The sequence below is a fragment of the Ursus americanus genome, chromosome 27 (assembly GCF_024610735.1).
Source record: "Ursus americanus isolate L20-20 chromosome 27, mUrsAme1.1.p, whole genome shotgun sequence".
Taxonomy (NCBI): domain Eukaryota; kingdom Metazoa; phylum Chordata; class Mammalia; order Carnivora; family Ursidae; genus Ursus; species Ursus americanus.
In genome coordinates this window covers 9,490,815-9,503,688 of record NC_142153.1, presented here as the reverse complement: position 1 = coordinate 9,503,688, position 12,874 = coordinate 9,490,815, and the positions used below count along the sequence as shown (strand labels likewise).

The following is a 12,874-nucleotide window of genomic DNA, read 5'->3' as shown; positions in this document are numbered from 1 at the left end:
TCTATCCATTAATGGCGCTTCTTTGGAACATGCTCAGAAATGAGCAACTAACCTTCCCACTGTGTGCCCCAGGCATTCTTCAGATCAAAGTTTCTGTTTTGTATGTCTGTAGGCTGTTTGTCCTGCCTTTTCTCCAAGAGCAGACCCAATGGATCTGGACTCTCCCAGAGCTAAACATGCTGACCGTTAAAACTATAGGCTTTAAGCCTTGCTGGTTGCAAGATTTCATGAAATTCAGGCCCTCTCACTTTCCAAGCCAATTGCTATGGAGATTCACTCACCGTTCTCCTCATCCTTGGCTCCCTCATGCCCCCGCCAATGGCCATGATCCATTTCTCTCTGAAGTTGAATCTCCGTACTTCCTACCTTCTTCAGTGTGACCTCTTCTTTACCTTTAGTTGTGGAGTTTGTTCTATCTGTCTTCAGATAGATTTCTGGGATATTTAGGATGATTTGATAGTTATCTAGTTGAGTTTGTGGGATAATGGAAGCCTAAGGTCCTCCCACACTGCTGCCATCTCCTGCAATCTCAAAATTAAAAACTTCTGTGCTGGAAATGATACAACAAGAAGTGAAATACCAACTACAAAATGGGAGAATGTATTTGCAAATCTTGTATCTCATATAGGATTTGTATTCAGAATATATAAAGAACATAAATTCATAATAAAAAGACAACCCAAATAAAATTGGAAAAGGCTTAAATAAACACATCTCCATAGAAGATACATAAATGGCCATAAGCCCATGAAAAGATGGTGAACATTCTAGGAAAATGAAAATCAAAACCACAATGAATACAACTTGACACTCATTAGAATCATCATAATAAAAAATATAGGCAACATGTGTTAGCATGTGAAGAAATTGAACTCTCCTTGGTGCTCTCTCTCCAGCACAGCTCCAACTCTGGTATCTTCTTCCACTCTCAACCCAGTAATCAGCTGTATAATTAGCTTTAGGCTGCTATATATTATATATATAATATATTATATCTATCTATCTATCTATCATCTATCTATCTATCATCATCTATCTATCTAAATAGATAGATAGATAATCTGTCTCTTTCCCTCTCTCTCTCTCTCTATATATATATAATCTCTTTGTCTATCCATCTATCTTATCTTTCTTGCCAAAAACTCCTGGGAGGCTCCTTCTTAACCCTTCTGCTGTCTCTAACCTATAGAGCATCTTTTTGTCAGTGCCACACCCTGTAGAGTCTAACCTTTTCGACTGTTGTGAATTCTTTCCTCTGCCTCCTCGGCTCAGTGGAAATGCTGTAGTTTGCCCTCAACTCCAATTCTCTGAGCTGAGCTGAGCAAATTGTCTATTGGTAGAATTGGATTTTCATAAAATCAATGTCATGTTTTCCTTCCTTCACATAAAGTTTTGCATTTCCTATTGACTTCCAGAAATCATTTCCTTCGTGTGTTTTGTCCTATTTTATCATTTTATTATACAGGACTAGCTTGGCACCATTTAATGAAAACACTTTATCTTGACCAAAGTGGAAGCCTTTTTTTTCTTCCTTAGAAAAATGGATATTGCCCATTTAATCCAGTAATGATTAGTCCAATTTCTTAAATCAGCCTCTGAAGTAATTATGCACATAAGGAAGCTCCACTTCCAATATGATATAATTTTTCGTTGAGGTGAATTGATGGAGAGTTGATCTTCTCTGATGGATGAGGCAAGGAAGAATTTTAAAAGTATTGAGTTTTACCATAGGTTAAGCCTGCTACATATTTGCTTAATTTCAATATTTTTGCATATATTTGCCAATTTTCTATAATTCATAAAACATCATGAGTCACTTTTTTTTGGATAAACCAATTCTTATAATTGGATTGTGCCTGCATTTAAAGTTAATGCATTTTTGTTTTGGGGGGCATTAAATTCATTTGTATTTAATATCCTCATAGTTGTTTTGGTGGTAATTCTGATTCCTTAATTTAGTTAATCGTATTTTAGTCATCTGGCTTATTTCTTTTGACTAATGGAATTGAGATTTCATTCATTTTCCCAATTTCCCATAATGCCTTCATAACACTTAGGGGAATATCTGTTTTCTAATTAGTATACTCCTAATTAGAACAATATCACCTTACGCAGGTACTATGGAAATTTAACCTAATTTATTATTATTGTTTTTGAAGAGTAAATAGACAAAGGGGATTAAAGTACACTTGATGAGCATTAACATATAGAATTGTTGAATTGTTATACACTTGAAAGTAATGTAGCACTGTAGATATACTTAGATAAAAAGGAAATTAAAATAAAATTTAAAAAGAACAAAAAATTTTAAAAATAAAAGTGCCAGTTACACAAAAACTTTATTATATCATTTTTAATAATTTTTTACTCTATTTTTTAAATATAAATTCAATTAATTAACATACAGTGTATTATTAGTTTCAGAGGTGAGTTCAGTGATTCATCAGTTATGTATAACACTCAGTGCTTATTACATCACGTGCCCTCCATAATGCCTATCACCCTATTACCCCATCCCCTCCACCTCCATCCCTCCAAGCAACCCTCAGTTTGTTTCCTATGGTTAAGGGTCTCTTAGGGTTTGTCTCCCTCTCTGATTACGTCTTGTTTTATTTTTCCTCTCTTCTTCTATGCTTCTTTGTTTTGTTTCATAAATTCCACATATGAGGGAAACCATATGATAATTCTCTTTCTCTGATTAACTTATTTTGCCTACCATAATAACCTATAGTTCCATCCATGTCTTTGCAAATGGCAAGATTTCATTTTTTTGATGGCTGAGTAATATTCTATGATATCATATATCATACATCACAGCTTCTGTATCCATTTATCTGTAGATGGACATCTGGGCTCTTTCCATACTTTGGCTATTGTGGACATTGTGGCTATAAACATTGGGGTGCAGGTATCCCTTCGAATCACTACATTTGTATCTTTGGGGTATATACCTAGTAGTGCAATTGCTCGGTCACAGGGTAGCTATATTTTCACCTTTTTGAGGAACCTCCATACTGTTTTCAAGAGTGGCTATACCACCATGCATTCCCACCAGCAGTGTAAGGGGGTTCCACATTCTCCCCCTCCTCATCAATATTTGTTATTTCCTGACTTGTTAATTTAAGCCGTTTAGACTGGCATGAGATGATATCTTACTGTGATTTTGATTTGTATTTCCCTGATGTCGAGTGATGTTGAGCATTATTTCATGTGTATGTTGGCCACTTGTATGTCTTCTTTGGAGAAATGTCTGTTCATGTCTTCTGCCCATTTCTTGGCTGGATTATTTGCTTTTGGGGTATTGAGTTTGACAAGTTCTTGATAGATTTTGGATGCTAGCCATTTATCTGATAAAATATTACAAAATTCTTCTCCCATTCTGTAGGTTGTCTTTTGGTTTTGTCGAATGTTTCCTATGCTTTGCAAAAGCTTTTTATCTTGATGAAGTCCCAATGGTTCATTTTTGCCTTTGTTTCCCTTGCCTTTGGAGTCATGTCTACCCAGATGTTTCTGTAGCTAAGGTCAAAGAGGTTGCTGCCTATGTTCTCTTCTAGGATTTTGATGGATTACTGTCTCACATTTACATCTTTCATCCATTTTGAGTCTATTTTTCTGTATGGTGTAAGGAAATGGTCCAGTTTCGTTCTTCTGCATGTGGCCTTCCAATTTTCCCAACACCATTTATTGCAGAAACTGTCTTTTTTCCCTTGAATAGTCTTTCCTCCTTTGTCAAACATTAGTTGAGCATAGAGTTGAAGGTCCATTTCTGGGTTCTGTATTCTGTTCCATTGATCTATGTGTCTGTTTTTGTGCCAGTACCATACCATCTTGATGATTACAGCTTTGTAACATAGCTTGAAATCTGGAATTGTGATGCCATCAAATTTGGCTTTCTTTTTCAACTTTTTGCTATTTGGGGTCTTTTCTTTTTCCATACAAATTTTAAGATTATTTGTTCCCTCTCTGAGAAAAATGTTAATAGTATTTTGATAAAGATTGCATTGAATGTCTAGATTGCTCTAGGTAGCATAGACATTTCAACAATTATTTGTTTTACCAATCCATGAGCATGAAATATTTTTCCATTTCTTTTGTCTTCCTCAATTTCTTTCATGAGTGTTCTAAAGTTTTCTGAGTACAGATCCTTTGCCTCTTTGGTAAGGTTTATTCCTAGGTATCTTACGGTTTTCAGTGCAATTGTAAACGGGATCTAGTCCTTAACTTCTCTTTCTTCTGTCTTATTGTTTCTGTATAGAAATGCAACTGATTTCTGTGCATCGATTTTATATCTTGCCACTTTGCCAAATTCCTTTATGAGTTCTAACAATTTTCAGTTGGAGCCTTTTGTTTTTTTCACACAGAGTATCATGTCATCTGTGAAGACTGAGTGTTTGATCTCTTCTTTGCTTATTTGATGCCTTTTATTTCTTTTTGCTGTCTGCTGGGGCTAGCATTTCTATTACTATGTTGAACAACAGTGGTAAGAGTGGACATCCCTTTCCTGACCTTAGGGTAAAAGCTCTCAGTCTTTTCTGTGAGAATGTTATTTGCCATTGCTTTTCAAATATGGCTTTTATGATATATTCCTTCTCCACCTACACTGTGCAGAGTTTTAATCAAGAATGGATGCTGTAATTTGTCAAATGCTTTTCTGCATCTATTGAGAGGATCATATAGTTCTTGTCCTTTCTTTTATTAATGTAGAGTGTCATTTTGATTGATTTGCAGCTGTTGGACCACCCTTGAAGCCCAGGAATAAATCCCACTTGGTCATGGAGAATAATCCTTTTAATGTACTGTTGGATCCTATTGGCTAGTATTTTGGTGAAAATTTTTGCATCCATATTCATTAACGATATTGATCTGTAATTCTCCTTTTTGGTGGGCCTTTGTCTGGTTTTTTGATCAAGGTAATGCTGGCCTCATAGAAAGAGTTTAGAAGCTTTTCTTCCATTTTTATATTTTTGAATCAGCTTAACAAGGATAGGTATTATTTCTTTTTTGATTCATTGGTAGAATTCCCTGGGGAGGCCATCAGGCCCTGGACTCTTTTGGGGAGGTTTTTGATCACTGCTTCAATATCTTCATAATTAATCTGTCTGTTTAGATAATCAATTTCTTCCTGTTTCAGACATGGTAGTTTATAGGTTTCCAGGAAGGCATCCATTTCTTCCAAGTTGTTTAATTTATTAGCATAAAGCTGTTGATAAAAGTTTCTAATGATCCTTCCTATTTCATTGGTGTTGGTTGTGACCTCTCCCTTTTCATTCATAATTTTATTAATTCGGGTCCTTTCTCTGTTTTTTTGAATAAGTCTTGCCAGTGGCTTATTAATCTTATTTATACTTTCAAAGAACCACCTTCTAGTTTCATTGATGTGCTCTACCATGCTCCTGATTTCCAATTCATTGATCTCTGCTCTAATCTTGATCAACTACCTTCTCGTGCATGGGTTAGGCCTGTTCTTCTGTTCCAGCTCCACCTTCTTAAGATGAGAATATAAAAACTGTATTTTAGATTTTCCTGTTCTTTTGTATGAGGCTTGGATGGCCATGTATTTTCCCCTTAGGACTGCCTTTGCAGTGTCCCATAGGTTTTGGACTGATGTGTTTTCATTCTCTTTGGTTTCCATAAATTGCTTAAGCTCATCCTTAATTCCCTGGTTTACCCAATCATTCTTATGCAGGATGGTTCTTAGTTTCCAAGTGTTTAAGTTTCTTCCAAATTTTTCCTTGTGATTGAGTTCCAGTTTCAAAGCATTGTGGTCTGAGAATATGCAGGGAATAATGTCAGCCTTTTGGTATCGGTGGAGACCTGTTTTGTGACCCAGTATATGGTCTATTCTGGAGAAAGTTCCATGTGCATTCAAAAAGAATTATTCTTTTGTTTTCGTGTGTAGTGTTCTGTATATATCTATGAGGTCCATCTGGTCCAGTATGTGATTCAAAGCTCTTGTTTCTTTGTTGATTCTCTGCTTAGGTGATCTTTCCATTGCTGAGAGTGGAGTGTTGAGGTCCCCTACTATTAATATATTATTATCCATATGTCTCTTTATTCTGTTTTAGGGTTGGCTTGTGTATCTAGCTGTTCCCCTTTTGTGGGCATAGATATTTATAATTGTCATATCCACTTGTTGGATACACCCTTTAAGAATAATATAGTGTCCTCTGTATCTCTAACTACTGTCTTTAGCTTAAAATCTAATCTGTCTGATAGGAGAATCACCACCCCAGCTTTCTTTTGAGTTCCGTTGGCATGAAAAATGGTTCTCCCTCCCTTCACTTTCAGTCTGGATGTATCTTTAGGTTCAAAATGAATCTCTTGTAGACAACATATGGCTAGGTCATGTCTTTTTATCCAATCTGCAACCCTGTGGTGTTTATGGGGGCATTTAGGCCATTCACATTGAGAGTGATTATTGAGAGATATGATTTTAATGATGTCATGTTGCCTGTGAAGTCTTTGTTTCCATAGATTGTAAATCTCTGTTGTGTATCACTCTTGGGGTCTTTTTACTTTTATAGAACCCCCCTTAATATTTCTTGTAGGGCTGGCTTGGTGGTCACATATTCTTTCAGTTTCTGCCATTCTTGGAATGTCCTTGTCTCTCCATCCATTCTGAATGACTGCCTTGCTGTATAAAGGATCCTTGGCTGCATGTTCTTCTCACTTAGTGCTCTGAATATGCCTTGCCAGTTTTTTTCTGGCTTGCCAGGTCTCTGTATACAGGTCTGACATTATTCTGATGTTCTTCCCTCTGTAGGTGAGGATTCTCTTCCCCCTGGCTACTTTCAAGATTTTTTCCTTCATCTAAGATTTGTGAATTGTACTATTATGTGCCATGGTGTTGGTCTGTTCTCACTGATCTTGAGAGGGGTCTTCTCTGCCTCTTGGACATGAATGCTTGTTTCCTTTGCCAGATTAGGGAAGTTCTCAGCTATAATTGTTCAAATATCTCTTTAGATCTCTCTCGTTTTCCATCCCTTGGGTATGCTGATGATTCTGACATTTAAACGTTTCATTGAGTTAGTAATCTCCTATACTGTATATTCTTGAGATTGGATTTTATTGAGTCAAGTTCCCATTTTTTCGTTCTTTTCTTTCATCTCATCTTCCAATTCAGTAATTCGTATTACTGCCTCTTTTACCCTGGCCCTCAGAGCATCCAGTTTAGACTGCATTTGATCCATAGCATTTTAAATTTCTGCCAGATTCGCTCTCATTTCCACCCTTAGAGATTCTATACTCTCGTTAATATTTTCGCTAGTATTTTTTCAAGCCTACACATCATCTTGACCATTGTTACTCTGAACTCCATTTCTGACAATTTGGTTATATCCATATTCATTAGTTCTGTGGCAGAGGCCGCAGTCTCTGTTTCTTTTCTTTGTTGGGAGGGATTCCTCCTCCTTGTCATTCTGATGAGGAGAGGTTGCAAGGATGCACAGAGCCCAAATTATTGACCAGGACCCAAGCAATATGCATTTGTTTTATTAGGGACCTTAGCAATGTGTGCTTCTTGATTTTTCAGCCTGTCTTCTGGGAAAGGGGCCTGCCACACTGATACTCAGGCAACCCTGTTTGGATAGAGTTGCCCCATCCCCTTTGAGAGGGGGTGGGGATGGGTACATTGAGAACTGGTATTTTCAGGCTTTTGTTCTCTGGCAGCTTTCCCTGGTGGTTTTCAGTGACTCCTCTGAGACTCAGAGCCACAGTAGCCATATCCAAGCCACTGTCTCAGTCTTGCAGTCTGCTCTCCACTCAGCTCTCCTGGCCCCTTTAACTCTGTTTCTGTTGGTGCTGCTAAAAACCCCACAGTATCCTGGATTGCGCACCCCACAGCCTCTCTCCCAAACCTCACTCCCAGGGCTGGCCTGTCTCTGTCCTTTATGCTTCTAACACCTACAGCCACCCCCAGTTCCCACACGCACCACTGAGATCCCTGTTTCAGTGTGGTTCACGCGTGCTCTGGATCCCTGGTTTTCAGTCTGGTCACGCACGTGCTCCCTAGCTCCCGGTCTCAGTTGGCTTTCTCACGAGCTACCAGTCCATGAATCCTGCCCACTCTCCGGTGCAGGAGACTACTGCTTCCTGGCCCCTGAGCATGGCAGCTCCCTCCCCCTTCCGTTTATCTTCCAATATCTGTGCACAGATTCACCACTCCCCGCTTCATACCTCAATACTCAGCACTGGAGATATTGGTTTGTAGAGATCTAAATGTATCTACCTATGTCTGTGGCTGATTTTGTGGATATTCAGGATGATCTGGTAGATATCCGGCTCAATTCAGGGGACCAGCTGAAAAAATGTCCCCTACTCCTCAGACATCTTTTTTCTTCCCCAACTCTTCCATTTTGATAAATTTAAAATGTACTTTCATGTTTTCAGCTCAAGGTGAAAGCTTACTTAGAAAACGATATGCTGCTCCTCAAAGAAATGGCCTCTTGATCAGTTTCTACATTTTTCTACCCATCCTTATTTTAACTGCCATCATCGTTTTTAAATGGGATAAAATAAGATTTTGGAACAGAGAGGGAACAGTAAGTGGAGAGTAAGTAAATTAATTATTTGTAAAATTAATTTTAAAATCCAATTGAGGAAGAAGTAAAATGTAATTCAGAATATTGTAAACAGGACTTAAAAGTGTTGTGTTTGGATATTGGGTGAATTGGGTTAAAAAGTAGAAATATTGAGTCTTGATATATACTAATTTTTTTTCAGATTTCATGTAGAAGTTATCTTTCTTGTTCTTATAGGTCCAGAAATAACTGAAATTACTCAGTAAGTTCACAGTGCCTTTCAAATTGAAAGCCATTCTGGGTGCTATTGCATCAGCAGGCTCTGACCACCACCTAAGCAACCTCATTTATTTATTTATTTTTTTCGCATTGACATTCAGTTGTACCAAGGCAATTAATAGAGATAAGGAAACAAATTTTGTGAATTGAATATGTAGAAGGTGAGAAAAATGTTTTTTAAAAAACCCATATGAAAAGGAGAATACAGATAGGACAATGCACATTTTACACTTAATTAGTGTTGTTCATATATTTCTAAAATTAGAATTAAGGTACTTGAAATGGGCACCACAAAAATTCTACTTAATATCTGTCTCCATAGATAGTTTTGAAATTTTATTTTCTTGTGATGAGGACTTTTAAAATCTATTGTCTGAGTAAGTTTCAAATATGCAGTATTTTAGTATTAATTATAGTCACCATGTTATACATTATATACTCATTACTTAATTGTTTTGTAACTGGAAGTTTGTACCTTTGATCTCCTTCATTCATTTCACTCACCCCACAAACCCACCTTTGATAACCATCAACTTATTATCTGTATCTATGAGCTTATTTTTTGTTTTAAAAAACAAACAAAAAAAAAACTGGGTGGCTCAGTCGGTTGAGGGTCTGCCTTCTGCTCAGGTCATGATCCCAGGGTCCTGGGATGGAGCCCCACATTGGCAGGGAGTCTGCTTCTCCCTCTGCCTGCTGCTCCCCCTGCTTGTGTTCTCCCTCTCTGTCAAATGAATAAATAAAATTTAAAAAAAATTTAGATCCCACACATAAGTGAGATCATATGGTAGTTGTCTTTATCTAACTCCTTTCACTTACATACAGTTTTTTTTTTTTTACCATATCACCATACAAGTCACAAATTTGCTCAGTCAGGGATATTTAGGGAAAAGGGAATGTGGAAGAAAGAATAAATAAATGGGTCTCATTTTCTATGCTAAAGGAAAATGTCTCTGTTTCCCACTTGCAGAAATAAAGATAACATAATGAAATAAAGCTTCCATCAAAAAAACTCTCAAGAACATGGACTTATGAGGAACGTGCCTCAACATAAAAAAGAGCATATCTGAAAAACCCATCGCTAACATCATACTCAAAGATGAAACTTTGAAAACTCTTCCTTGAGGATCAGGAACAAGACAAGGATGTCTGCTCTTGCCACTGTTTTCAACATAGTACTGAAAGTCTTAACCATAGGAATTAGGAAACAGAAAGATATAAAAAAATATCCAGATTGATAAGGAAGAAATAAAACTGTCACTATTTGCGGATGACAGGATAGTCTGCATAGAAAAACTTACAGAAAAAACTATTAGAACTAATAAATGAATTCAGCAATGCTGAAATATACAAAATTAATGCACAGAAATCAGTTGTGGTTCTATACACTCCTAATGAAGTATCAGAGAAGTCAAGAAAACTATTCCATATACGATTGGAACAAAAAGAATAAAATACCTAGGAATAAACTTAACCAAGGAAGCAAGTGACCTTTACTCAGAAAACAATAAGACATTGATGACAGAAATTGAAGGTGACACAAATGGAAAGATACGTTATGCTCAGGGATTGGAAGAATTAATATTGTTAATATTAATTATATTGTTAGTATCCATACTACCTAAAACTGTCTACAGATTAAATATAATCTCCCTCAAACTACCAGTGGCATTTTTTGCAGAACCAGAACAAATAATCCTGAAGTTTTTATAGAACCACAAAAGACCCCAAAGAGTCAAAGCAATCTTGAAAAAGAACAAAGCTAGAGGTATCCAAGATTTCAAGATATAAGTACAAAGTTGTAGTAATCAAAAGAGTATGGTCCTGGCACCAAAATAGACACATCAATCAATGGAAGAGACCCAGAAATGGACCCAAAACTATATGGTCAATTAATTTGCGACAAAGGAGGCAAGAATATGCAATGAGAAAAAGACATGCAAATAAAATAAAATAAATTAAAACAAAACAGAACAAAATGACCACTTCCTTACACCATACACAAAAATAAACTCGAAATGAATGAAAGACCTAAATGTGAGACCTGAAACAATAAAAATCCTACAAGAAAACACAGGCAGTAATTACTTTGACATTGGTGGTAGAAACATTTTTCTAGATATGTCTCTTCAGACAAAAGAGATAAAAGCAAAAATAAAATATTGGGACTACACCAAAATAAACTTATGCACAGTGAAGTAAGCCATGAAGAAAACAAAAAGGAAATCTACTGCATGTGAGAAGAGATTTGCAAATGATATGTTAGATAAGGGGTTAATCTCTAAAGTATATAAAGAATTTGAACATTTCAACACCAAAAAACCCCACAAATAATCTGATTTAAATTTGGGCAAAGGACCTGAATAGACATTTTTCCAAAGAAGATATACAAATACCAAACAGACACATGAAAAGATGCTCAACATCACTAATCATTAGGAAAATGCAACTCAAAACCACAGTGAGATATGAACTTACACCTGTCATAATGGCTAGAATCCAAAAACCGAGAAATAACAAGTGTTGGTAAAGATGTGAAGGAAAACGAAACAAAACAAAAATCTTGTGCACTGTTGGTGGGAATGTAAATTGGAGCAGCTACTGTGCAAAACATTATGGAGGTTTCTCAAAAATTTAAAATACCTGGAGAGTATTATGCTAAATGAAATAAGTCAGACTGAGACAAATACCATATGATTCCACTTATGAATGGAAAAAATAATGAATAAACAAACAAACAGCAGAATCAGATCTATAAATACAGAGATCAAATTGCTGGTTGTCAGAGGGGAGTGAGGTGGAGGGTTGGGTAAAATGGGTGAAAAGGAGAGGAAGATGTAGGTTTCTAGTAATGGAATGAATAAGACGAGGCAATAAAAGGTACAGCATAGAGAATACAGTCAATGGCATTGTAATAGTGCTATAATCGGACAGGTGGTAGCCACACTTGTGGTGAATATAGCATAATGCATAAACTTGTCAAATAATTAAGTTGTACTCAAACAGAAAAATAAAATTACAATGTTTTCTAACCCTAAAGTAATGCCATTTCTTTTTTACAGATCTGTATCAGAAGACGGCAGTAGTAACAGCAACCAGTCATCAAGTTAAAGGTAAATTGAGGAATCAAATGAGTGAAAATGGTATAATTCATAAAATAATTTAAAAATTTTAATACCTTAGTGTAAACACGCTATTATTCCATATTCCATCATCTTGATTCCTATTTATCAGTATCGTATACTAAGACAAAGAATGAAAGAATTTGAAAATTTTGTTTTACATTAATTTGCAAATATTTAGTGTTAGCTAAAATTTTTTTTGTATGAGTAGTTTGTTCCATTTTATTTTATTTTATTTTTATTATGTTAGTCACCATACAGTACATCCATGGTTTTTGATGTAAAGTTCGATGATTCATTAGTTGTGTATAACACCCAGTGCACCATGCAATACGTGCCCTCCTTACTACCCATCACCAGCCTATCCCATTCCCCCACCCCCTCCCCTCTGAAGTGCTCAGTTTGTTTCTCAGAGTCCATAGTCTCTCATGCTTCATTTCCCCTCTGATTACCCCCCTTTCTTTATCCCTTTCTTCCCCTACTGATCTTCCTAGTTCTTATGTTCCGTAGATGAGAGAAATCATATGATAATTGTCTTTCTCTGCTTGACTTATTTCACTTAGCATTATCTCCTCCAGTGCCGTCCATGTTGCAACAAATGTGGAGAACTCGTTCTTTTTATTTTTTTTAATGATTTTTTATTATATTATGTTAGTCACCATACAGTACATCCCCGGTTTCCGATGTAAAGCTCGATGATTCATTAGTTGCGTATAACACGCAGTGCACCATGCAATACGTGCCCTCCTTACTACCCATCACCGGTCTATCCCATTCCCCCACCCCCATCCCCTCTGAGGCCCTCAGTTTGTTTCTCATAGTCCATAGTCTCTCATGTTTCATTCCCCCTTCTGATTACCCCCCTTTCTTTATCCCTTTCTTCCCCTACCGATCATCCTAGTTCTTATGTTCCATAGATGAGAGAAATCACATGATAGTTGTCTTTCTCTGCTT

At 36.6% G+C, this 12,874-nt stretch overlaps 1 protein-coding gene across 1 annotated transcript in view; it reads left to right on the top strand.

The window, feature by feature from the left end:
- LOC148107621 (A disintegrin and metallopeptidase domain 3-like) overlaps positions 1–11,909 on the top strand; it is a 119,557-nt gene extending 107,648 nt beyond the window's left edge. The window contains exons 19-20 of the mRNA XM_087856327.1: positions 8,389–8,551; positions 11,861–11,909. Of these exons, the coding sequence (XP_087712453.1) occupies positions 8,389–8,551; positions 11,861–11,909 (212 nt within the window). The remainder of the gene's footprint in view (positions 1–8,388; positions 8,552–11,860) is intronic.
- The last annotated feature ends 965 nt before the right edge of the window (positions 11,910–12,874 follow it).